General features: G+C 43.2%; 3 protein-coding genes across 8 annotated transcripts; 1 reads left to right on the top strand and 2 right to left on the bottom strand.

The window, feature by feature from the left end:
- Positions 1–426: 426 nt before the first annotated feature.
- On the bottom strand, positions 427–7709 carry LOC136421252 (actin-related protein 3). Of its 5 annotated transcripts, none has more exons than XM_066408481.1 (11): positions 7550–7708; positions 6334–6514; positions 5747–5857; positions 5167–5370; positions 4728–4871; positions 3843–4016; positions 3476–3568; positions 2888–3013; positions 2273–2356; positions 1702–1770; positions 427–1647 (listed from the first exon to the last, which is right to left on the bottom strand). In XM_066408481.1, the coding sequence occupies exons 1-11, from the start codon at positions 7591–7593 to the stop codon at positions 1567–1569; spliced, it is 1311 nt and encodes a 436-aa protein (XP_066264578.1). In that variant the 5' UTR covers positions 7594–7708; the 3' UTR covers positions 427–1566. The 5 variants fall into 5 exon arrangements, with proteins under 5 accessions (XP_066264578.1, XP_066264579.1, XP_066264581.1 ...); XM_066408482.1 differs by having other exon boundaries at positions 1756–1770; positions 7550–7707; XM_066408484.1 differs by having other exon boundaries at positions 1702–1716; positions 7550–7707.
- A 37-nt stretch (positions 7710–7746) lies between these two features.
- Positions 7747–15275, top strand: LOC136421251 (serine-rich adhesin for platelets-like). Of its 2 annotated transcripts, XM_066408480.1 has the most exons (8): positions 7747–7900; positions 8982–11002; positions 11267–11395; positions 11622–11838; positions 12206–12569; positions 12788–13025; positions 13434–13624; positions 13700–13777. In XM_066408480.1, exons 1-7 carry the CDS (start codon positions 7852–7854, stop codon positions 13581–13583), a joined length of 3168 nt encoding a protein of 1055 aa, XP_066264577.1. In that variant the 5' UTR covers positions 7747–7851; the 3' UTR covers positions 13584–13624; positions 13700–13777. The 2 variants fall into 2 exon arrangements, with proteins under 2 accessions (XP_066264577.1, XP_066264576.1); XM_066408479.1 differs by having other exon boundaries at positions 13434–15275.
- Positions 15121–18651, bottom strand: LOC136421253 (uncharacterized). Its single transcript, XM_066408486.1, has 4 exons — positions 18462–18651; positions 17896–18119; positions 17221–17396; positions 15121–16566 (listed from the first exon to the last, which is right to left on the bottom strand). The coding sequence occupies exons 1-4, from the start codon at positions 18576–18578 to the stop codon at positions 16337–16339; spliced, it is 747 nt and encodes a 248-aa protein (XP_066264583.1). The 5' UTR covers positions 18579–18651; the 3' UTR covers positions 15121–16336.
- Between the last annotated feature and the right edge of the window lie 8005 nt (positions 18652–26656).

Raw genomic sequence — 26656 nt, 5'->3', positions numbered from 1 at the left:
TTGTCCCTCTCGGTAGTACCAAAAACCTGTTTGGCCCATGGACTATCAGTACCAACCCAGAATTCTAAAAATTCTGAAAAACTGACCAAGTCCCCTCCATGAATATTCAGTGACCAAGTCACAGGGGACATATCAATGATACCTACGCAACTTTCATCAAAGTTATATAACAATAACATACTCTTGAATATTAAGTCTTCTACTCAAACTATGCCTTAACGGTGAAAGTCCTCCTTAATTAGAGTGTCAGTCCGGATTAAAGTGTCGGCTGTTTAAGCTAGTATTGATAAGTCTGTCTGAAATGTCTGACCGTTTGCAAAACTTATCCAGTTGCTTAAGTAACTTGTATTGACACTCTACGGAGGTGTATTTTCAAACAAATCATTCACACAAAGACAAACACAAGAAAATTTCACAACAAAGGGAGACTTTTTCACTGGATTTATTCAGTATTCAGTCATACATCTCTACTTATGATAGATGTGTGCCATTTCTTCATACAAAATGATGCATTTTCTCATAACTATTAAATCAGTCCTCATAGATAAATACACACTACTATATTTGGCAGATACCCCAAACCCACCTTGCCTTTTTAGTTACCTTATACCTGATGGACACGTACCCATCATGCTTTGCCATTATGCAAGCAGAATCACTCCAATTTAAATGTGGTCTCCTTTTCTGCTAACTATTCAAGTATACAATAATCATGGTAAAATTTAAAGTCATAGATACATGTACTTGCAGAGAAACCGACTGTGACTTTGTAACCCATTCTTGGCAAATTGAGTCACAACAATATGAAGCAGTGTCACTTTTCTTTTCCTATGAACTTCATTTAGCAGTACCAAATTTCACCTCACAATCAAACAGAATGCATTTCTTTTACCAAATTTTCTCTCCAGATTGATTTTGATTCAAGTGAAGTATAAATTGTTACAAGAGCCCATATCAACTCGCATCTTTCTTAGTCGTACAAAGATTTGACTGTTCAGTTTCTTTGCTAATCTTACAGGTTGCTTGACCCCAAAGCCAACATACATGTACCAAGAAATTTCAACTTGAACTTGACGGGGTACATACTGCTGTAACTGCAAAACTTAGTAATGAACAATGGAATTCTGTAGACCCCCCTCCTAGAAAAATCCAAAGCTATTCATGTAACATTATGATGTTAGCCTTTAGCTACCAGTATATAGAATGATGTGGTCCTATGTCATAATTGGACTTGGAAAAAGTGTTTTGCTAAAGATTGAAGAACAATTTTGATGACACAATAGATTGCATGACGATTTACTTGTAATTCCATCAATCCTTAGAATAATCTTCTGTCCTGGCTGTCAATTAATTGTACCAAATCCAGGTAAAATTTTGTAGGTTAAACAGAGACTGCATCTCATGTTCTTCCTACACACATTGTATACATTGCCTTTTACTCATTAGGACAACATCCGCTTATTTCACTTCCAGTACAAAAGTTCTAGTCTTGATAGTATGGAATCCTGGGAATATTCCTCCGTGTTTCTGTGCGGCTACCTAGTTGCTACGGTGATGATTGGCGGCTCACGTCATGGCGCCGAAGACGGGGTTGTGTCGGCAGATGGAGGGACCGTACTCCTCATAATCCTTCTTGGTGTGGCAGACCTGGTAGAACTCGGGCTGTGGGGGGTTAACAGAGATGTTAATGACTTGGCAGACTTGGTAGAACTCGGGCTGTGGGGGGTTAACAGAGATGTTAATGACTTGGCAGACTTGGTAGAACTCGGGCTGTGGGGGGTTAATGACTTGGCAGAGCTCGGGCTGTGGGGGGTTAAGAGGGTTAAGGACTTTTGCTTATTTTGTTTGTATAGAAGGCTTAAAATAGCATACACACAATGTATGTACCTACAGTACATCTACCTCAGAGATGTTAATGACCTGGCAGACTTGGTAAAACTAGGGCTGTGAAAGGTTAACAGAGGTGTCAGTAACTCCTGCTTTTGTTGGTTGTTGACACCTTAAAAATATCATCTACACAATGTATGTACCTACAGTAACAAATAACAGCTTTCTCTACTCTCTGACTACTGAAATAGCTATTTGTTTTTACCCTTTTTGATAAACAAATTGCAGAACATCAGATTGTACTGAATTTCTTTTACAAGAATGAAGCAAATGAACAAATCAAAATGCTACAGTAGCTGTAATATTCCATGATGCTTTGGCCCTTTGATTTGTGTAAATCTTACAGAATGTTACATGTAACGTTACAGTTGTACTCAGTACTTACTGTAGAAGCCAGCATGCTGCCTCCGAACCAGACTGCGTACCGCTGCATGTGGTGGGTGATCACCTGTACCTCTATGGGCTTGGGCTGGACAGAGATGAATCAGTATCCATGGCATCATGACAGAATGTTTGGTATGCATCACATCAATGGCATCAAACAACAGTTAAGTGTCCACTGAAGCTGAAGAGAACATTTGGTATGCAGGGCAACATGACAGAGTGTTTGGTATTCATGGCAACATTAATAGCAACAAGCAATTGTTGGTTCTCTAAGCCTAGTTTTTTCGAAGTTTTGGTATCCACAGTCACATTTAGGAAGACATGATAGCTATAGCAACATTGCAAAGATCAAAGGTGGGTGTGAAAATGTGAGGAACTCAGGCTGTGATGTGTTAACATTCATTCATTGAACAGAGCTAGAGATGTGACTTCTTTCCAGCATTTTTTGGATGCCATATTATACTAGAAAGTTTAAAGTATCTTGATGAATCCACTAGTCTAGAGCATTCACTGGTCTTTCCCTGTCTATTCACAAGAGTTTTTGCCACACCTTTATCCTGCCCTGGCTGAGCTCTAGTATACAGGGTGATTATATGTAGGTTATGTAATGTCGCACCTTTATCCTTCCCTGGCTGAGCTCCTCACTCATTTTCAGCCTGGCGTCCACCTGGCGCTTCAGGTCCCTCTGCAGCCGACGCCCAAAGTCACGGAACATCGTGGACCCGCCGGACAGAACAACGTTCTAGGGGGGGAAGGTCATTAGTGAAGGTCAGAAGAACTATAAGGTCTCCCATAAGTGTTCAAAACATAGTAAGAGCACTATTATCTGCACAGAGAACATTGTAGAGTCGCCAGATAGAACAACGTTCTACAGGGGGAATGGTCATTAGTGAAGGTCAGGTCTTCCAATACATCTCTGAGAGCAAAGTTTTCTATTATCATTACTCACAGAACATTGTTAAGCTGCCAGATAGAACCACATTCTATAGGGGTAAAGGTCATCAGTAAAGGTCAGGTCTTAGGGCAAAGGTCAGTCTCCCATCGTGTTCACAAAACATAGTAAAGCTGCCAGACAGCACCTGAAAGTCTTCATTAGGAGAGTCTTTCCATTAGTCAAAGTACAAAGGTCATAGTCAAACTTAGGTCTGGCACTGGTGTTCATGGAACATTGTCCTGACCAGTATTCATGTACGGGTTTCCTTACCTGGTAGAGCGGTCTCCGCACGTCAATAGGACAGTTCTGGATCACGTTGTCGACTGTCTCTGAGATGGGGATAGTGAAGTCTGGGTTGGAGAACTGAAACAGAACACAAAACATGTTTTGAAAAAAAATCAAAGCTAAAACTTTAATTCTAACACATGTGAAGTACATGTACACTTAACTGAAGTCTATATTATACTTTTTTCTGAGATCTAGACATGTTGTAAGGTCATTTTTATCATTATGTATAGAAAGAAAAAATCATACCAGTACTGTAGAGACACATCATAAATTTAATTCAGTCAACTTTCTCTAAGAAGGATTTCTACAATCATAGACAAACATTCAAATTAAAAGAACTTCTGTTCACCTCTGGGTGGAAGAAGATCTCGGGTCCGAGGAAGCGTTCGTAGCCGACGTCGACCTTGAACGGCTTCTTGGTGACGGGGTTGATGTTCTCGTACGTCTTTATCCACTTGGCGGGGTCGGTGTCGTACTTGTTAAACTCCTTCACGATGTCCGGGCACATGTAGCAGAACCTCTCCTGGAGGAAGGCAAGGGAATAGAAATTGAGATAAAATGGCTTAGCCTATGTTCCAATGATAAGGAGCTTGTATGCTCTTGTCTTTTCAACTTGCTGATCAAACAACATTGCCAAGATTTCTAAATAATAACAATCCTCTTGAGACAACATCATACATTCAATTAATATTTCAAACCATAGCCATAGCAACCAGATGTGTACAATGGTCTTTCTTACTCTTATTCAGTTACATTGGTATTGCTGAGGGCATGACTTGCATATACTAATATTAATGCAAGTACAATGTAAAATTCTAAACATTTTAATGTTAACTACAGTCAAACTTGTTACTGTACTGGTGACCACCTCTGCATAAGGACCAACTTGCTTTATGGTGGTCTCCAAGATAAATTCCCCCATTGACCCAAGCACATGTCTACTACAGTGTTAACCATTTTTGTCAAGTCCAATGAGTGGTCACTATAGCCAGGTTTAACCATAACCCTCTGCCGTCCCCACCTTGATGGCCTTGGCAGTCTCCAGGGACTGTTTTGGTACCGATGTTACGTTTAGGTATGCAGCCCTAGTAGGCATTGTAAACAGGTTTGACTATATTTCAAGCATTAGCATTAAGCATTTAGAATCCTGTCTACTACAGTGTTAACCATTTTTGTCAAGTGCAATGAGTGGTCACTATAGACAGGTTTAACCATGACCCTCAACTGTCCCCACCTTGATGGCCTTGGCGGTCTCCAGCGACTGTTCCGGCGGGATGCCGATCTCGCGGTCCCTCAGGAGCTGCTGGATGAAGTATGTGATGTCACGGCCGGCGATGGGAATGTGTTTGATACAGGAGCCGATCACGTAGCCTTCCGCCTGGGGGGAAACAAAAGTAGCAATATGTTGTAATTTTGACACCAACCGCTGTACTTGCCACAAGAACCAACTGTTCGTTACTCTACCTGAAGCTATACTATAACTACATTCTCAAACACTACTTAAGAAAGGTAATATCAAACCCGCAAACTTTCAAGCTCTATGCCATGATTGCAGTGCCTAGCGACAGCTGCTCCACAACGGCATTTCAACATTTGAAACTGAGAGAGTAGCTGCTGGCGAGGGACAAAGAGAAGGGCCAGGAAAGCTCTCCAACAAAACACCTAGAACTTACCACAGGTATAACGTGGGTGACTCCATCCCCACTGTCGATGACCGTGCCCGTCAGCGTCCGCTCCCCGACCTGCCGTGACGTCCAGGACGCCGCGAGCGCGAGAACGGCCTGCACAGCGATGTACAGCCCCGGCACGTTGAAGGACTCAAACATGATCTCTGCCGTGTACTCCCGGTTCTCAGGGGTGTTCAGGGGAGGCTCCGTCTGGGGGAACATGGAAGTTATTGTCACGAAGATGCGAACACTATTGTCACCATAAAACATCCTCTGGATGCCCAAAATCTTATGTTAGAATGCAAAAACTATGTGCCTTTAATTGTCCATGTAATCATTCCCCACATTTCCGCTGTAATGAGAATGCATTTTCTCACTTTGCAGTATCAATACAAAAATCTGACAGCAACTTCTTAGCTTAGACAAGTAGTAAGCCTCTGTGTTACTTAGTTGAAAACCTTTTGTTAGTTTGTTCCAGTAAGAAGAAGTGGTACTCTGACCCAAGGAACCTGAAAACAGCTTGCTGACAGAGGCTTTGGAAACTAGTTTATTGTTTGTTAACTTGCTTGTTTGTTTGTTTACTCACCAGTAGGAAGTAGTGGTCCTCTGGTTCCGACCTGAGGTACTTGAAGATCGCCTGCTCGTAGAAACGTTCCATCAGATCCCAGTCCTCGATGATTCCATGTCGGATCGGCCACTGTGGACAGGAGGGGAAAATACAATTATAAATCGTGGTTACAACATATGTATGTCATCATTGAAATATGGGTAGTTTTGCACTATACATGGGTGGATCTTCCTCAATATATGCCAATAGGCTTTTAATGTTAATAGCAAGGCTGTCTCCAAGACCTTTGGAAATTCATTTATTGGGATGGACAAAAAATGTCACCCCATCCGCCCCCCAAAATCTGAACTTTTGTGACATGAAAATGTATTTTTGTATATGCTAAAATGACACATTGAACAACGCAAGTCAATAACATGGCCTCCCAAACAATCATTGAGACAGAAAAAAAATCTAAAGCTGGAGACAGCCCTGACACCTGATACTAGTAGTAATAGTAATAGAGAACATCATGAACGAAAGAGACTATTGGAGAATTTGAAGTGTAGTGGACTTAGTCCTGACAAGCAGCCCAACATGAACAGAATGAATAGAACACCTCTGACCTTTACACTGTAGTTGGGATACTCTAGCGCCTCGTCTCCGATGTAGAAGTCCAGGTCCTCGATGCCCTTGGTTACGCGACGCTGTGACTGGTCGCCGATCTTGGAGGACTCTTTGATAGCGATGGCCGAGGGAATGATGAACTGGGGCTCTGTGTTCCCGGCATACCCCATCTTTGTGTACCTGTAAAGTCACATCATTGTAAGTTACACATTGATTATTATTATTGTTTATTCAAATCATTGTTTAAAAGGGATCAATTAGTGACAATACACTACTGTTCCTGGAGTTCTAAATTATGGCATACATTAGATTGGAGTAAACAATATATATATACATTCTTCAAGCATTCATCATTCTTCTTACGTAACATGTTCACAGCATCATGCATATTCATATGCATAGACAGCTATTATTATTAATGTAGTTTGTTTGAACACAGCATAGTTCATACACATTGATTTTTGTGACTTTTTATTTCCTCTGAGAAAAATTATAATCTTGATTTAATAATGATCCTGATCAACGAACATTCCATGACATACTGCATTATAATTTTGCTTGACTAAACCGGGGAAACATATACCTACTGTGTTACAATTAAAACAAACTTAATAGAAAATCACTACAGCTACATCTAGTGTTTTTGCACAATATTCAACTCATCCATTTTGGTACAATGCCTGTCACTGTCAGTCTCAAACTTTGATTGACATGATCAAACATAACCAGCTGAGAATCCAGAGGATATGACCTCATTGCTACCATTTCTACAGATAGACCTGCAACTTGTAGATCGCCTGTTGATTCATTTTACATGAACTTGAAATCAATGTTTTTAAATTTATATTTTAGACGTGATGTTGTTGATGACGTCCCATTTTGCTGTAGTTTGATAAGCTGCTCCTCCCCTGCAACTGAAAATCGACCGGCCTAAAAAAATCAGATCAATAGTTTTGCACGGGACGGTGGACGTTTTGGTGTCAGTCAGATTTCAGGCTTTGCTGCAGATTTTGGATGAAATACATAATTAACAGTCTGCGCGATAGATCTCGAAGAAACTTGTCATAAATCTGAGATTTGTAACAGCAAACAACACGAAATCAGCAAAGTTTTTTGGCTACCCCCCTCCCCCTGGTACATGCACTTCCGGCCAACCCCCTCGCACCTTGCCCCACTTTCTGCGATCCTCGCCCCCCTTCGGACGACAATACTCACCCCGTTCCGCTGTCAATCACAACAGCCGGCAGCCTTCCCGCCATCGTGCCTCTAGATCGTCCTAAACTATCACAAACGTGAAAACAAAATTCAGGAGTAAAACTTGCTGCAAAATCAGGAAGGGGAAGGGTGGGAACCGGGAAGTCACGTTAGGAGTCACGTGAGCGCAAACTCTCGCGAGAAATCACCAGCAGGCGAGAGGTCAGGGGTCAGGCAGTCAAATTCAAATTTTGGTGGGTGGGCAGAAGTTTCTCCGTTTTGTTGAGATTTGCGGTGTTTGGGAGCGTTTTTTTGACGGCCAGATGGCATTTTTGTGTCCGTTTAGGTTGCGGCCGAATCAGAGAAAGCCAGGTGAGTGTTTTAGGGCTGTAAGTCTCAACATAATCCTTATTTTATCGTGCTTGGTTCTTGCGGATGTCGAGTGTAAAAGAAAGCACTCAAAACAGACGATATTATCCGTCCTTGCACAAGAAACGCCAACTTTTGCTCTTTACAAAGTACATGTGTGTGCAATATAATAACTTTCTGTCAGATTTTGTTTGCATGACCCAAAATAATTTGCATTCCTTTTAAATCGTTATGGATTTGCATAAATTATGGAGAAGATAAGGTGAAATTCCAAACCAAGCAACAAAATTCCATTTAAAAATAAAACTGCCTCAAAAATAAACTTGTTACGAGCATCTTGATCAGTTGAACTCTAGAACTGTTGTCTGTACTTTTGTCTATGTGCTAACAAATCACTCTAGCTATGCCATGTTCTATTGTTCTTTTGTGTTCCTGCCCAATCTGGACATGATGATGTGACTCATGCATAAGAATGACTGTATCTCGCACAGTGTGGCTCACCTACTGTGGGTATATGATGGAAGTGGTTTAATCTCAGCCCCTTTGTTGTTGCTACATTTACACTATTATACAGCAGAAATTGGAAAGGATATTGAACAACTTTCTTTTCAATGGTGGTACATTGTATGTGTTACCTAATCTACCAAAGTCAAGAGTAAACATCAACAAGCAGCTATATATATAGCATGGTAACAGTAGCAGTGATGTATAGATATATGATAAGATTAAAAAAGTTGGTGATGCAGCCCTGTATAAGTCACCACAGCTACGTCAGCACGGCTATTTAATGCATTATGTCCTATATACTTTTATACTATCAGAAATGTTAACCATTATGAAATTAAAAAGGGACAAGTCAAGTTGTGTGTTTCTTTGCATTGACTGGAAGTCTATTACACATGCACAGACTTCTTGGTATGGATAGTGTGCATGATAATACAAGAATGTTCTAAGAATGGCTTAAATAATAGCACAGGCAAAGGAGCACTTGTTAACATTTTGCCTTTCATTTTTTATGTCAAAATATACTTACTCTTCACAATCACATTATTCACATCTGATAACTTATTTTCATTTACCCCAGGTTACAACAAGAAGTATGGCTCGGTCAAAGGTCAGATGGATGCCATCGGTGCAAAGCTCCATGGTGATGCACACCTGCTGTCCAACGCAGAGTACCACGATGAGGTCATCAGGACACTGGAGGCCGCTGCTGACCTGAGATGCCCTGCAGATGGAGGTCAAAGGCCAGAGTTCAGACATAGCGGCTCTTCTATGACCTTTGAGAGGAGAGGGTCTTCCTATATTGTTCATCCCATTCAGAATGAGCCTCCTAACAACAGACTGTCACAGGAAAGGGTCGACTTGGTAAGGGCAGGGCCTATGGGCTCAAACAAGGAGAACATAGGTCAAGCAAATGCCAGGTCAAAGGTTGTCCCTACAGAGAGGAAGCTGACCTATGGCCCCGGGCCGGAGGTTGTGCGAGACAGAAGTTCATATCTGCAGATGTTAGAGGATTTGATAGAAGAGGGACCTGGACATAACCGGAATGGCGACAGAGAGGAGGTGTGGAACAAACAGAAGGGAAACAGACTATTTACGGAGGAGGAGTTGGGGAGAAGGGTTGGCGAGTCACCCTCCAAACCAAACAGACTGTCCTATGCAATGATGTTGGAAGGGCAGGAGGAGCACCGCCCTACAGCACAGCCGGGAACTGCAGGGAGAGGCAGGGTGTCTTCGAGGAGCAGTCCGCTCACGGAGGAACAGCTGCAGCGACTGAGAACGTTAAGGAGAGACCGCAACTCCTACCTCATCATGGTGGACGGGCTTCTGGACGAGTCACGGCGGTCGTCAGTGGCAACGTCACAGCGCTGGTCGATTGCTACATGCAGTGAAGACTTACAGGAACTACGTTTGGATACTGATACACACCACAGACTTGACTATGATAAGGGAAAGATATGCAACAGGGGGAAGAAGCAGTACGATATCAGTGCAAGACGAGGCCGTGCAGATGGTGGCCCATCTAGCTCTACCTCTCCTGAATCAAGCACAAGCAACGAGGGCTCTAAACCCGACATCCGACGGCAGCGACCACGCCGCAAGGTTTCCACCAACTCGAACAGAGGAATGACAAAGAGTGCGTCCTCTTCATCTACCAGTACTGCTAGCACCGTTTTCCTTGACGACAAGCAAGCAGATCCTCCTAGTGGCCATACAAAATCTGCAGCTAGCAGGATAGGTCACAGGATAATAACGCCACCTGGTGAACAAGCTCCAACTGCAGCTGAGAAGCCCAGAGATAGGTCATCAGTGTCAAGCATTGGTCATGCAGTGGACATTATGGAAGACATGGCAACAGCAACGCCTAGCGTCGGTAGCCAGCTTGGAGAGAGGAGAGGATCCATTAGCAGCATCAGTAGCGCTGTCGCCGTGGTGAGGAGCATCCAGATGCTCTCTCCATCTGAGCAGGCGGAGCAGGAGAGCGACTCATTCCTCCAAGAGAGCAACTCCGGATCCAAGGCCACCTCCTTCCTCCAGAGGAGTGATTCTAAAGGTAACTCCTTCCTCAATGGAAGTGTCAGCAAGGCTGATTCCTTCCTCCAAACTGATCTTCCCCCTCCAACACCTTTCAGAGACACTCCAGACGTTGTGCAACAAACTTGTCAAAAAAGCTTCGCAGCTGTACCAACAAACAATATAGTTGGATCAACAGAAAAACACTCAGGTAAAAGATCCATGGCTAGTAATAATAACGTACAACAGGAAGAGTCATATATATCGAATGATGTTAGTAGCTTCATCAAGGATGCAGAAAACACAGCTACAACAGGAAGTGGGTTTGTAAACAACAGTCAAGAGAAGACAACCAGCAAGGCATCGCTATGGAGACCATACTTGAGTGGCAGCCAGGAGAGGTCAAAGGCCAACAAGCCCCCGTTGTCTGACGTCACCAATTTGTTGTGGAGTAACGTGCTGTTGAGAGCAACCCTCGGGGCATCCGGGGGTGCAACCAATGGACAGCAAGGAAACGCATCTGGGGAAATGTTGAGAGAATTGACTGGTCCATCACCTTCGATGTGTGTCCATGCATCAAATATACAGGTGGATATTGAATTTAATGGTTAACCATCATTATGCGTTTTGCATGCTTTCTTTTACTGGTATTAGTATTTGTATGCATGTCAGTCTTATTACATAACTAAAAGTACTCTTGAGACCCTTCTTATTATATTCAACTTGAAGTTGAAGTTGACTGTTGTCCTTACTACTAGTAGTCAAATGATATGTTGCCATGCTATTGAATAAGCTTGCAGTATTCCAAAATATTTCCAATTTCTAACTTACCTTTCCTGTGTCTCCCACCAGAGTTCCAGCACTAGTACCACTAGCCTGGCCCAGTACAGCCTGCTGACCTTGACCCGGGGTCAGGTCAGGTCACCTGCTGACCCTTCACCTGTCATCCCTCCTGCCCCCCACACCACCCCTGACCTACAGGTAAGTTGGTTGTTGTTTTCTTTTATATTTTTACGAGGATGCCAGTTGCACTATATTCATGATTGTGCATCAATTCAGCCCTGATTCATAATCATGCATTATGTAGAACTTTGTGCAGCCTTGTTCCAATAATATCTGTACCAGTACTTGTATCAGGGACATGAACAGATATTGTGATTATGTCTCCTTTCCATGATGTAACCCAACCCTCTGCTCTCTGTCCCAGGTCGCAACGTTTCCGAAGCAGCCGATTGGTCAGGCCACAGTGATGTTTGACTTCATGGCGGTGGAGGAGAACGACCTGTCCGTCATGCGCGGTGAGACCGTCACGCTGCTGAACATGGACGACGTGGACTGGGTGTTCGCCAGGACAGACGACGGGGCTGAGGGGTTCATTCCCCGCAACTTCTGTTCCCCCTGCTCCTCTCAACTTCAAACCACAGGTGTGTATTTGTCCCTTCTGAAGTTCAGTTGCTTGAATGCTTCATTTACTGGTTGGTAGATAACACCTTCGTTGCCTTTGAGTTTGATTCTGTTTTGCTTTTCTCCCTTCAGTCTGACATTGATGATGTGGGTGACACCTATAGACCTACACGTGCATCAATTTTTGTGGTACAGTTTTAACTGCACCAGGCACTTTATTTCAATGTAACGAGATTACACATTGATAAAGTAGTCAGAGTGAGATTAAGTAATAATACATACGAAAATGTAGAGATTTAAAAATCTTTGTCAAAGAAAACCCTTGTAAACTTTAACGGAACAGTCTAATCCAGTCCTGAATCTGAAGTTTAATCATTGTGTTTCCAGGTGCGAATGTTTCCGACACCAGCTCCCTCCAGCTCACCATGGCAACCAAGGACGCGACCTTCATGACCTGCGGAACTCAGGACTCCTCCTGGGCCGTCGACACCATCTTTGAGGAAGAAGAAGAAGATGAGGATGTGGGGGAAGGCAGGGACGCCATGGCAACCGTCTCCGTGGAGATCCAGAAGCTGATCGCCAGCGCACTCAAGGAGACAGATCAGATGGCGTCTCACGGCGGGTCAAAGTTCACACACCCGATCTCAGCGACCCCTCACCTTGGTACAGCGGCTCTCGCTAAGACGAAAGCCGCCGTTTCCATGGGAACCAGTTCTCTCATGAACGACATGGAGACCACTGCCCAGACCAGGTTGATTCCTATGATTTTGTACTGAATTATTAATGTGCTGTATATAGCCTGTATTCTAATGTATATTGCAATGATTTCTATTGTGGGTTATGTATACAAGTTGTGTTTTTGTCTGTATTTTTGTGGGTCAGCCGTTACCAGTGAGAGCTGCCTAGGCTGACCCAGTGTAATGACGTGTCTTCATTGTCACTAAATACAAATACAAAATACAACTACAGTTTCCTGTCCTCGATCGACCTCCTGGACCTGACCCAAGACGACCCCTTGCACTGCTACCAGCCGGCCAATGAGGGTCCAGCAGACAGCAGCAGCCTCCCGACGACGGGCGCAGACGAGACGGCGGACAGTGTGGCGACCTCGGAGTCGGCTTGGCCAGACAAAGACCTGCGTGCGCTGGTGAAGCAGACCCACAAGTTCCTGGTGTTGTATGATTTTGCAGCACAGGCAGTAGATGAGGTAAGGGTTTATTATAATGATATTTTGTCATCTCTATCATCCGGAGAACAACAGAGTGATGATAAAGTGGATAGTGTGCCTTTGTTTGTTATAACATGAAATAGTTTAATGTTTAGTCATACAGTCAAAGACCTTAGCGATAGTATTTCTATATAAGCAAATCTTCTTGTGTGTCATGCCAATGATGTCCTCTTTTTATCCCCCATTTTGTTTTCTGATGTCACACGAGATTATTTTCATCCATACCTGTCTCCAGAACTCTGGACAACACCAAGTTTGGACTACATATCTTATGTGACAGTGAGACTGAAAAAGTATGTTGACATAACAGTCTTCTAATATAGCTTGATCGTCAAATAGTGGTTGATATATTTTACTTTCAGTGACAGCATGTGTTTTTACTTGCAGGTGTCTGTATCAGCAGGAGAGCTTGTGTACGTAAATGCAGACAAACAGCAGGAGGATGACTGGCTCTGGGTGTACGTGCCCTCATCAGGGGACAGCGGGTACATCCCACAGGCATTCACACGACCCATCGTGCTCTTCGACCTCAAGTAGTTGCCATGGAGATGACCTCAAGTAGTTGCCGTGGAGATGACCTCAAGTAGTTGCCATGGAGATGACCTCAAGTAGTTGCCATGGAGATGACCTCAAGTAGTTGCCATGCAGATGACCAGAGTGACAAACACACAGGAAGCCAGATTGGTACTCTCCCAGCAGAGATCGGTGGAGAAAATTGTGACCTTTTTATCATATGCCCTGTTTTCTGTCGGGACTCTCCACCAAGTGGACAGAAAACCGGACAGAAAAGGGGTCATATGATAAAAATGTCACAGTCTTCTCCACCAACGTCTGCTTGGTGAGTACAGATTGGTAACAGCCACACTTGTGGTCATTCAAGTTCTGGCAGTACAGTCAAACCTGGTCGGGCAACCACCTCCAGTAACAAGAAACATTAAAACAGTCTCGGCCATTCTTACATAGTTAACCGCACCTTGTATATATAGTGAGCAACCTCCTGTCCTCATCAACAATCCAGGTTTGACTGTATTATAATCATGTTGTTTTTGTAGTTTTGTTACGTTGTTGTTATTGTTATTGTTGTGGAAGAACTGTGGAAAATCAGCGCTACAGTGTAAGAATAGACAATCAGCATTTTCTTTTTTTTAAAACTTTTGTTGCATCTTTGCAAAAAAGACACCATAACATCAGATATTTTTAACATAACATAACTTTAAATTAAGGATAAGAATTGCATCAGGACACCATAAGGATAATTTAAGATCCCTATAACATCGAGTAGTTTACTTTTGTCAGTATTACTAGACTTTCACTAGAAGAATGAAAACCCACTGAAATGCCTGAATGTCAGGAATTTCAGTGGCTACCTCTTTTTACTTGTACATAAGTCAACTACAAGCTTTTTATATTACCTTGAGGGTTAGATTTTAACTTTTTGTACTTACTATATATTATAAAGGGATTCTGGTGAATTTCTAATGGGGTAGGAAACTAGCTTTCCCTTTAGTTGGGGAATCAGGGTTTTTATAAGAGTTTGCACAATCATGACATAACAGACTGTTGTCAATACATCTATTTTCATCTTCAGGGTTTACAATGTTTTGTACAAACTAAAGTAGTCTAGAGTTCATGAGTCATTGGTGACATAAAGATTAATCTGTAAGGGCAATCAATTTTTGTCAAGACATCGCCAGTTGCAGAACTCACCCTTCATAATCATAATGTACCTAAACTCTGAAAATGTGGAACACAATCATTAATATTTACCTCTGTACATAAAATCTAAAGTAGATAGATTTAATGGTGTTAAGTAAAGTACTGTTATCTAATGTGTAATATGATTCAAAGTGGACACAATAGGAAGTCATTTAATTCACTGCCATTTACCCTACCATCATAGAGAATAGCTGCAAAGACACAATGTCATATAGAGACAATCAATGAGTACAATCTGCCACAAACACAGATTTTCATATTCTACTACTGTATGTGTATAATCTGATTGATCAGAACTTACTTTGCAGTTGGAGCTGAAATCTTTAGAGTTAGTCGTTTCTACCTCCTAGGTCCTTTCATTAAGTTTCAGATTTGCAATAGTCATTTCAGGTAATGTTCTTACCTTCACCAGTGTTAACCCAGTAGTTATTCTGTAAACTACTTGGGTATCAGAGCTTGAGAGCTTGGTTATTATTTTTACATACATTGATGTATAGCATCATGGTTACCTTACATGTATATGTGCCAGGTGTCTTTTTGTTTTCCTTGGTTTACTTTCCACTTCTGGGCACAGAGCCAATAACTTGTCTTTCATGGCTTGCAGCTGATTTAGCCTGGGTGCCATCCTAGATTACTACCGGGACTCCTGCGTTCGCTACCCTTAGTACCCATGCTAGTGCTCTTTGATAGCCATTCAAAATACACATGCTGTTACATTCACTTGGTTTTAGTGTCTGGATAAATGAAAGACACAGAAATGACAATGATCCCATTTGGGTTTTTCTTTCCAACCACCTGTATTCAAAAGCCTTCGCAACACCACGTGCTAGTAATACTAGGAGTACAAAATAAAAGTCTGCTTAACTTCTATATCAGGTCAGAGTATGTAGGGGGGGGGGGGGGTGGTCCTTGCCTAATAGAAAAATCAAGGCCTTGAATCTCACTACCACACCTACAGTATTAGATATCATGTAGTAGACATAAGAATGATTGTCTTCAGTTTGGTATAGTTTATAACATCCTTTTGATTGAAGCTACAGCAATTCATAGACTGGTATCTTATTGTAATACACCGCAAATATGAATACCATGAAGATACATTATACAAAGATATCTCCCCTTTATTTAGCTATAAGCACTTAACTCAGGATAACACAATGATGCTTATTCTACCACACCAATTCATAGATATCTAGAAGTTTCTCGATGGTCTTAATGAGTGAATTTAGGAATAAAGGCCTGAACAATCGAAGGTCGTTGAGAGGTCGTTGAGGTCACATCACAAGAACCGGCCATTTTATGACTGACCTAGCAACATTTACGTGTATTACTTTTCAACCGTAACGTTGATGGGCATGGCAATGAGCTTCCTCCAGTTGGCAATGGTCTTCTCGGGTTGGCGAACTTCTTCTCAAAGATCTTCTGCATTTTCCAGTACCTCGAGGCAAAGGTTTTAATCGACTCATCCCGTGTTTGAATCCAGCCAGCTATGTCATCTATTGTAGTACATGTATATAGTCATTTTGTACATCAAGCATAGTCTGTCTATGTGTGTAAGAAATGACTTGGAGCTACTAAAGTTCGAGTCCGTCTTCAACCGCCATATTGATGGGCTTGTCAATGAGTTTCCTCCAGTTGGAGACGATTTCTTCGGGATGGCTGAACTTTTCGGATAGTTTCACTGCCACCTGTTGTCTGTATTCTTCCAGTAGTGTGTCTAAAGGAGGCTGTGGCGGGGCCGCGATGTTGCTGTAGGAGCGTACGAGGACGTCGTCTCTTCTGGTAGCGTGGTCTTCTATCCATTCTGAAAAGCATGGCATCATTTAGGATGTTTACAATTATTATGAAAAGTGATGGTTGATTTCTAAGGTTATTTTTGTTGAAAGAATGTAAAGTTGTTTCAGATGACTGAGATGAGTATCAGGTTACCACTTGACAGTAGTCTGAGTATCCACTCTGAAAAGCATGGCATCAACGAGTTATACCACCAACAAACAAATTGACAAATACAAAAGGTCCACTACGGCACCAAGGGAACCCTCCAGAAGAACCCATCTTCGAACTTGACCTTTCTGTCCCCAACAGAAACGTACCTACCAAAAATCACCAACATCCGACCTTGTCTTCGAGACTTATGCCTCACGGCGAAGGCAATTAGGAGGTTTTACAGTTATGAAAAGTGATGGTTTCTTTCTAAGGACATTTTTGTTGAAGAATGTAAAGTTGTTGCAGATGGGTATTAGGTTATCCAGATAGTATGACTAGCTGTAAATGTATTCCGATAATTGTAAAAAAATTGTGTCTGATTCTAAAGCATCTATCATATCTTTCTAGTCTTTGATTGGGAAAATTGAGCTTCCATAGCGAATAGATCTAGGCGGAATCTCAGCCTTCTATCTACATAGTAGAGATTCAACGCGTTAAGTTACTAAGCATATAGATTACATTTAATCATTACCTGTTACTGTCCCCACCAGCGACACGGCGACACCTGTAGACGTCACGGCGCTCCCTGCGACAACCGCCCTCCTGCGGTCCTCCAGGATCCGCGACCACCATTCCTCCACATGTTCGGCGTACTTCTCCGCGTACTGCGCTACCAAGCCCACCCGCGGGGTGGCGTAGCGCGGAGATCTGACCAGCAGTACAGAAAACATCAAAAGAAAGTTAACAAAGGACAATGTGATTGCGCGCTCAAGTAATGCAATTTATATCAACGCCACTGGCAGAGAGAGAGGGAATGAGAGAGAAAGGGAATGAGAGAGTGAGGGGGAGGGTGAATGAGTAAAGTGATAGAGAGAGGGGAGAGAGTGAGTAATAGAGAGGTACAGGGTTTACATTGTGTCTTATGACCCCTGAGAGGCGAATGCAGCATATAGTTTTAGTCTCTTTAGTATCAGACGCTTTATATGTTGCTGAAGTAGTCTGATAGAGACTAGAAATGGTATCACTGTTGAACGAACTTGGCAACAGACCTGAGTCAGATCACAAATGCGCCCAACTGGCAGAGACTTGCATTCTCGTATAGGACTGTTTAGCCATAGCCGACGCTGTAGGGCCGATATCAATTACCATGGTCAATACTGACCGAAGGAGGCCATAGTAGAAGGGATTGTATGTATAACACTGTCACCTGGCCGGGTTAAAGTCCGGGTCTTCGTTCTCCGGATCCACGTTGGCCATCTCCTGGTACAGCGCGAGCCTCAGCCCTGCCAGGAGCAGGAATGACGTCATCCCGATCTTGGCGTAGCTCTCCTGCATCAGTGTGCCGATCACTCCGATGAGATGCTCGTTCAGCCTCGTCAGCTGGTCGTGAAGGCGCTCTCGGTCGGTTGGGTCTGTTAGGTCACTGTGCATCTGGTCCAGATCAAATCAATAGTTCAGTCGTCACAAGGAAGAGCCCGGAATACAAATTTTAGAATTGTACCCTTCGTTCAAAATTGGGTAATTATACAGAACTTTGCAAATACAGTCATAACTTAGATGTCACTTTACTCTTAAGATAAATGTAATGACTTGAAAATTAGGATTTATAGATGGGGGACCATCCTAACACATTCCTAGGATCTCTACTGGTAGCATGAGCGATTCTGCCAGATCGCAATCTCTACCATTCATTCATTTTTTCTCTACCCTGACGTTTTGGGAATCGCAGAAACATACACAGGCAGACACGCAAGCCATGAGAAATCCATGTACCTTGTCTAGTGTGTAATCCTTGGTTAGCATATCGAACAGGTCATGTAGCACCCCGTTGATCTGATCCAGAGTGTCCTGTTTCAGTTCCTGCTTCACCACAGACGTCATCTCGTCCATCGTACTGGACTCTTCGGAATCTGGTGGGAAGACCGTGTCCCACAAGCCTCGGAATATCACCTGTTCAACAGTGGTAATAATATAGTCAAAGATTTAAACGTTAACCGTGTATCAATTGACGAAATTGCTGTATTTTGTGTGCTGAATGTTTTAGACTTTTTTACGATTGAATTCAAAAGTTATTTTAGCTATGTGACGTTTTTCAACGGCCATGTAGTATTATGTTTGATGTGGAATATAGTCTGATTCTATTGTCCAACAAACGTGGCCGTTGAAAAACGTCACAGAAGGGCTGTTGTGCAACGTTTATGCTATTACTGTATTGTGCTACGGTCAATTTACGATATCATCATCAATGTGTGAATGTTGAAGACATTACAACATCAATGTCCATCAGCTTTGGTAAACGATTCATCACAAACTGTCTTCTAAAAATGACTCCCAAGTTTTAAAGATACTGTAACAAAAAAAGTAGACGTTACCTGTGCGATAGCCCCGGCCACGGCGCCCCCCACCCCCACCGCGATGGCCCCAGCCGTTGCCTGGACAGCTTTGGTGGTCATCTGCCTGGCCAGTTCCGACGCCGCTGCCGTTGCCACGTCTTTCGAGTCCTCGTTTAGAGCTTTTGGGGTCGACCATGGCTGTCCCATCTGAGGATATAGAGAAAACTTCTCCGAATATTTGGAACAATAACTTAAATGCATTTAAGTTTGCGTGTTTTTATTTCGCGCTAAGGCAAAAATGGAGTGTTTGCGGTGGTTTTAAGTTTGCGGCAGCGCTATAGTCACAAACTGCTACAGTGTTGGAGAAAAATGTTCGCAGTGGTTTTAAATTCGCGGTGAAAGGGTGGCCGGGAAAACCGCAAACATAAAACCACCACGATCATTTCTACATTTACAGTAATCTCATACAGTTTCAACACTTCCACTAAGCTTGTATCGTTTTGTCAGAGTTAAGCAGGGTTAGTAAATGACATTGAGTGTCTAGAATCCATCATATCATTAGGAAACCTGTATGATAACACTAGAAAAAACCTCTCCAAATATTTGAAACAGTAATCTGTTGCAGTAACTGTAACTCAGTATCAATCCTTCCAACAAAGTGGTTTCGTTTTTGACAGCTTTTAGTAGGTGTAGCAATCAAAACCACTGAGTGTCCAAAACTCTTCGTACCATCAGGTAACTGGTAATGATAACTGCGCATCGATGAATGTAACACCCTAAACCCTTCTCCTGTGCAACTGATCATGAATATCCAATGCTGTTAAGTTGGCGCGCTTGAGTGTGACCTATGACCCAGGCTTTTGATCGTGTGCGAACTGGTCTAACAGGTCCGTTGCTGTCGTCACCTGCCAAAAATGACCAAGGACACTTAAACACAATGCCACTGAATAACTCACTAATTAAGTCTTCCGAATGCGGCATTGTCTAGTTTTACACGTCACTTTGTAATGTTTTCTATGCATCTTAACTGATGCGGGTTTTTGCTTTCAATTTCCACCTAAGAACTGCTAGAGAGACCTGCAAAAACAGATCGGGGCCACTCAACAGCTTAGAGATCGGCCTACCTGATTGAAAGTCCACATACACCTTTTTAGCTTTTTTTTTCTTTTCAATAAACTGAAGCAAATCGCCCAAACAAGCTGTGATAGTCAACATGACGGTAACTGACAGTCAAATATGGCGCCACCCATCCAAGTGTAACTGACCGATAACAACACCTGGTTCTAAATCGGCCATGACACTTAGTAGGGTTAACAGTGGCGGACGTAACGTTTAGCAATCTATCCCGATATTTCACCATCTGATGTCAGTTTAGAATGTCATCATGGCGTATATATTCATATTCATGATGGTCTATTTCAAAGTCAGTTTTCTACGTCTGTTCCAAAAATACATCGCTTTTGACTCAAGGGACAGTAACGTCCAGCAGTTTAAATCTTCATTATTATCTCCATGAAAAAAGGCTTTTCATGGATATACTGTTTTGCTTGCGTTTGGTGTTTGTGTGTATGTATGTGTCACCGGATGCTTAAAGTCACCATAACTGTAGAACCTGTACATGGATTGTGATGATTTTTGGTATGTGGGTGGGTGTTAAGTGGAGGTAGGTCAAGGTTGATTTTGGGCCCCCTGGCATGTGTGACTGGAACTGCAATGGCGTATTTGTAAAAATCGTCAATGTAGAAGAACTGAAGAGAGGATCGACAGATCGTCATGTTATTTGGTACAAAGATAGGTTAGACCAAGATGTACACACTTAAGTGCAAACTATGCAAATGAGACCGAATTTGCATTAGTAAGGAGGTAAATCGTTTGCATGTGTGTCGCTGGATGCTTAAAGTCAGCATAACTGTAGAACGTGTTGATGGATTGTAATGATATTTGGTATGTGGGCATGCGCTGGGAGGAGAATGATCAAGGTTGATTTTGGGCCCCCTGGTTAGTGTCCCTGGAACTACAATGGCCTATTTGTAAAAATGTTCTAAAGGGGTATAACTGAAGAAAGGAACAACAGATTTTCATGTTATTTGGTACGCAGGTAGGTTGGACAGAGATGTACACACTGAAGTGCAAATCATGCAAAGTTAGTGTGTTTGCGCGTGTGTGCGCGTGTGTGTATGTTTGTGTCACCGTGTGTGTATGTATGTGTCACCGGATGCGTAAAATCAGCATAACTATAGAACGTGTAGATGGATTGTAATGATATTTGGTTTGTGGGTAGGTGCTGGGAGGAGAAACGTCAAGGTCGATTTTGGGCCCCCTGGTATGTGCCATTGGAACTGCAATGGCGTATTTGTAAAAATATTCAAAGGAGAATAACTGAAGAAAGGAGCGACAGATTTTCATGATATTTGGTACGCAGGTGGGTTGAACAGAGATGTACAAACTAAAGTGGTAATTATGCAAATTCGGACTGAATTTGCATAAATAATGAGAAATATCTACTCTATTGTGGGCTTTGAGGTCGCACCATCTGTTGGTCTCTTATCTAGGTCAACTATTCCCAACAGGTCCCAACAGCTGGTGGTCAAACCACAAATGGGAACACTACCAAACCTGTATGTGGATACCCTTTGGCACATAAAATAAAACAACCAGCGGCAAAAACAAACAACTAGTTATTATAGTATCACCAAAACCTCAAAGATTGTCGACCCGATTGAAAATAAACTTTAGGCCACGTCACCTTGAGTTTGACAGTTGTAACAGTGACTGGAAGTCTGTGAGCTTGACTTGTAGACTCAGCTTCAGATTCAGATTCTTCAAGTTACGGTGGATAAATTCAAAACGCTGTCGATACAACCCATACGAAGGTCGACATTAACAGGGTTGGTAGGTGGGAAGGCCCCGGGGCTAGAGACAGCGTCTTGTTTTGCCATTGTACTGAACAGGCCAGCGTGGGGCTGCTTCTTTAGGGACAGACCGGAAATGATCAGGGGAGGGGATGAACACGTTGGTGCAAATTCCGTGCTCAACGTTCTTTTCAAATCATTACATACACAGTGGTTTCTGTGATTTATTCACTTTTAATCACTAACATATAGAACGCAATATCTGCTACTCTTATACTCCTCCTTTTTCAATCAGGAGCGTGAACATGTGCGTACGTGACCTGTTATCATAAGGGTGATACGATGGCAAAATTATGTCCTTTTCAAGTCTTGGAAAAAACTGCGTCAAAACATTAAGCTTGTGTTATTTCAGCTAATATATACATTTTAAGAACATGATTGAATCCTTGAAATACTTTTAGGAAAAATAAGACCACTCACTTTGTTGGTTTCCATTATGAACACAATACATCTTTCTCACATGCAAGGCCTAGGGGTTCCCTTTTGGAACGATCTAACTCCTAGAAGGATAGCAATGACATATAGTATATATACAAGCAATCTCCAAACCAATAAAACCATTGCTAGCCCGCTACGGCAAAACAAAATCAAACTCATTTAGTTCACTTTGACCTACCACAATATTGATCAGAAGCAGGCAACTTCATTTTCGAACTAAACCATACCGCAAAGCAATCCCTCTATTCAAGTACATTTCTACAAAATTTGCTTCTAGCTTCATCTACAACACCCAACAAACATTTTAAACCGTTTCAGCAATGTGTTCTACTGATACAAACGTCACAAAAGGACCACACGTCACAGTTTCTAAAAATCCTTCAGGCGTACCATAATTAAAGTTAACGGCATACTTGTCAGTATTTACAAACGCCTCTGTCAGTCACAAACATACCAGACTGTAATAAAACTTGGAATGCCTTTTGCAATTGTCTTAAGTCTTCACGTATGGTGTTTCGTTTGTCCATTGTAAGTCATGGAGGTTCAGCGAGCCCTACTATAACCTGTAGATGTATTGGTCTATTGGTCAGAAATTACCCGTGCAATGGCAGCCAGTGCTGAATAGCTGCAGGGTTTATAATCAGGGTCTGGGAGGCTGCCATTCGGCGCCAGCAGGTGACCTCAATACGACCTTCCCCAACCGAAGTCAGGTACCCATTCACACCTGGTTGGAGTGAGGAAAGTCGTGTAAAGTAAGGGTCAGATACAATATAGCAAAGATACACAGTCATTTGAGTCCTTGTAACTCTATCAACATATATCATTACATATTTATGGTACTACACTATACAATTGCTACAACATGTAGTAGTGTGAAATCTGGTTCATGGTCCGTGTCCGTTAGTTTTGTTCATTTCCGTTGATACCCCGATATCCCGTACAGGTTGCTTTGTTCTCCATGTTCGCTGACATCAGCAGTACTCGAGGTGTCCCAGCACGTTATCATGCATCCATGGATACTATGAGCGACCTGTGATCTCTCTGGGTGGTTATAAATACTCATTAAAGTGATGTTTGCCTATAATATCTTATCCGTTGATCGTTACCGGGTATACTTCAATGTGCTTGACCCTACGAGCTTTAGAATTCCTGCGGAGTCCCGTAACATTTCGTTCATTCATCGTTGTAACTGAATCCTATGTGGCACCTGTACCCCATTTCTATAAGCGTTTTATCCATCATGCTGCATAGCACTGAAGGCCCAAGGATGTCTATGTCCTTCGTCCGTCTCTCGTATATATCAAGTACGCCCTGTTGGGGCTTGTCCAGGAATTGCTGTCAGAGTTCTGTGAGTCCTACAGTGGCTCTGTACTAGTTATGTCTCCAATGTTAGTCGTGCTGATTATGTACATTGTGTAAGTCCCTGGTCTGAGCCTCCTCTTCAAATAGCAGAAGATCAGTCACACATGTTGTACAGGTGAGATGAAGTAACTGCTGCTGCCTGCGACTCCGCTCCGTATATAGGCTCACTGCAGAGCTCATCGATGTCAGGAGCTACAGGCTCTCCATAATTTAAACCTTCTGTAGAGGCACAGAGGTTTGCCGAGTTGCCTTGTGGTGGCGTGTACAGGCTAGATGACGTAGCATCTGCTTGCGATCGCCTACCATATATGGGTTCCCTGCCAAGGTCATCAGGACCCACGGGGTGTCCATGATTCAAACCTTCCGCAGAAGTGCTGAGGTTTGCTGAGTTGACGTTAGCCGACGTGTACAAATGGGCTGATGCGATTGGTGCTTGGTGATGATTGTTAGATTCTGTGCAGTTCTCATTGTGCGGGATCCCTGCGTGTTCTCTAGAGGTGTTGGCATCCGACGACGCATACAAGCGGGATGGCACAGTTGTTGCTTCCGAGTGCCCGCTATGTGTAGATCCTATGAAGTGCTCGGCATTCTCCGGGACGGCTAGATGTTCTTGGTTGAAACCTTCTTCAGAGATGCCCTGGTGTGTGGAGTTTAGGGTTGGTGCCGGAGTTTGGCTTCCATCCATGGCTGCCAAATAATCATTGCAGTAATGCGGATCTTCTTCAGTTGTCGCTTGGGAGTGCCCGCTATGTGTAGATCCCATGCAGTGCTCGGCATTCTCCGAGACGGCTAGATGTTCTGGGTTCAAGCCTTCTTCAGAGATGCCCTGATGTGTGGAGTTTAGGGTTGGTGCCGGTGTTTGGCTTCCATCCATGGCTGCCAAATCATCATTGCAGTAATGCGGATCTTCTTCAGTTGTCGCTTGGGAGTGCCCGCTATGTGTAGATCCCACGCAGTGCTCAGCATTCTGTAAGACGGCTAGATGTTCTCGGTTCAAACGTTCTTCAAGACTGCTCTGGTGTGTGGAGTTTAGGGTTGGTGCCGGAGTTTGGCTTCCATCCATGGCTGCCAAATAATCATTGCAGTAATGCGGATCTTCTTCAGTTGTCGCTTGGGAGTGCCCGCTATGTGTAGATCCCATGCAGTGCTCGGCATTCTCCGAGACGGCTAGATGTTCTGGGTTCAAGCCTTCTTCAGAGATGCCCTGATGTGTGGAGTTTAGGGTTGGTGCCGGTGTTTGGCTTCCATCCATTGCTGCCAAATCATCATTGCAGTAATGCGGATCTTCTTCAGCTGTAGCTTGGGAGTGCCCGCTATATGTAGATCCTATGAAGTGATGAGCATTCTCCGAGACGGCTAGATCTTCTGGATTCAAGCCTTCTTCAGAGATGCCCTCGTGTGTCGAGTTTAGGGTTGGCGCCGAGGTTTGGTTTTCATCCGTAGCAGCAGAATGGTCGTCCTGCGGGCTTTCTTCATCATTGGTGCTCTGGTAGAAAGCGTTCACTATTGGAGGTGTGATTTGAATGACAGCTAGTTGTCCGTGATTGACAGCTCCTGCAAAAATACAATGTATGACAAGGTGTAATGAAGGTCTAGCTTTATGCTCGGTTCAACTCCGGAAAGATCAAGATATTGTTAAATAAATAGCAAATGTATCGTGTTAAGACGAGTTCACAAGTCAAACAAACCCATGTTGGCTTCTTCTCGGATGTTGCAGTATAGTTTGTTCTTCATCTTCATTCCGACGATACAGAAGATGAAGGTCAGAGTTAGAAAGCTTCCTGTCACAATTGTGATGATGTAGAGAACCGGAAGTTTGTCAGTCTCTCTTTTCTTCACATCCAAGCTGTTAGCAGACGGCTTTGTAGTGTCCTGTGAAGGGTTCATCACTGTCGAGATGTCGTTCGTGTAGCATTCCTCTGTTTCTAATTTATTCCGTTTCGCGTCTAGTTTGGTCGTATCTTCGAAACGTTTGATGAGAAAAGTGGCATTGCTCTGCTGTTGACTCTGAGCCTCATCCGTAGCAGCCTTGGCAGCTTTTGTGGTCGTCTGGTGAGGTCCACAATCCATTTGCTGACTGGACACGTTTGATAGAGGCAGCCGATTCAGTCCACTCGGACTGTGGCAGAGATATTTACCTGCATGTTTCAGGTTGTGGGCCAGAAAGCAGGCTGAACACGACAGACAACAGGCCTTATCGTCTCTCCCAATACAGGCTTGTAAACACGCCAGCTTGTCAATCAGCCAGGAGAGGTTGCAGTCACAGTGAAAGGGGTTTCCCATGATATAGCCACAGGTCACCTGTGGCCACCCCAGGTTGAACTGAGAGATCGACACAAGTCTGTTATAACTTACATCAACGGTTGTCAGATTCGGCAGATGGGCAATGACCCTATCAAGCTGCACGTGTCGTAGTCGGTTTCCACTTAGACGCAAAATGTGCAAACAAGGCAAAGCACGCAAAGACATCCAGGAAAACGATTCCATGTCGTTATATCCTAGGTCCAGTGTATACAGTCGTGGTAGTTGCGGAAGGTAGGTGACATTTTTAATGTTATTAAACTCGGCAGTAAATTGTCCAGCGTTGGGCGGTATGTCATCGGGAATCGTGGTAAGTTTCAGAGAATTGCAATCAACAATTGATGTCCGAAACAGCCGCTGTTCCCGTATCACACATTCAGCTGGTAGGCAAGAACAACCCGACCACAGAGAACCCCACGTAACCAATAGCAACAGTCCACTTACTGTCATATTCAATGGTTGGTCCTCCGTGACTGTCGGTCAGCAACGGAAAGCTATGTAGATACTTCCGATAACTTCGTTCCAAATAGATACTTAAATGTACAAAGTTCCCCGTTAGTTTGTTTGTTTGTAACAGCAAGGTGCCACAGTACGCGTGACAGTGAGATTGAGTGCCTTCTGT

Source organism: Branchiostoma lanceolatum, chromosome 15, assembly GCF_035083965.1.
Source record: "Branchiostoma lanceolatum isolate klBraLanc5 chromosome 15, klBraLanc5.hap2, whole genome shotgun sequence".
NCBI classification, from domain to species: Eukaryota; Metazoa; Chordata; class Leptocardii; order Amphioxiformes; family Branchiostomatidae; genus Branchiostoma; species Branchiostoma lanceolatum.
This window is presented reverse-complemented; position numbering and strand designations above follow the sequence as displayed.

Coding starts and splice junctions, on each gene's coding strand:
- LOC136421252 (XM_066408481.1), bottom strand. CDS start 7,593: ATGGCGGGAAGGCTGCCGGCTGTTGTGATTGACAGCGGAACGGG. Junction 4,872..5,166: donor TCACCCACGTTATACCTGTG/GTAAGTTCTAGG, acceptor GTTTCCCCCCAG/GCGGAAGGCTACGTGATCGG. Junction 4,017..4,727: donor AGACCGCCAAGGCCATCAAG/GTGGGGACAGTT, acceptor GCCTTCCTCCAG/GAGAGGTTCTGCTACATGTG.
- LOC136421251 (XM_066408479.1), top strand. CDS start 7,852: ATGGCATTTTTGTGTCCGTTTAGGTTGCGGCCGAATCAGAGAAAGCCA. Junction 11,003..11,266: donor TCCATGCATCAAATATACAG/GTGGATATTGAA, acceptor GTCTCCCACCAG/AGTTCCAGCACTAGTACCAC. Junction 13,026..13,433: donor CAGCACAGGCAGTAGATGAG/GTAAGGGTTTAT, acceptor TTTTACTTGCAG/GTGTCTGTATCAGCAGGAGA.
- LOC136421253 (XM_066408486.1), bottom strand. CDS start 18,578: ATGGACGAGATGACGTCTGTGGTGAAGCAGGAACTGAAACAGGACACT. Junction 18,120..18,461: donor AGGATTACACACTAGACAAG/GTACATGGATTT, acceptor GATCTGGACCAG/ATGCACAGTGACCTAACAGA. Junction 16,567..17,220: donor GCTGGTGGGGACAGTAACAG/GTAATGATTAAA, acceptor CATGCTTTTCAG/AATGGATAGAAGACCACGCT.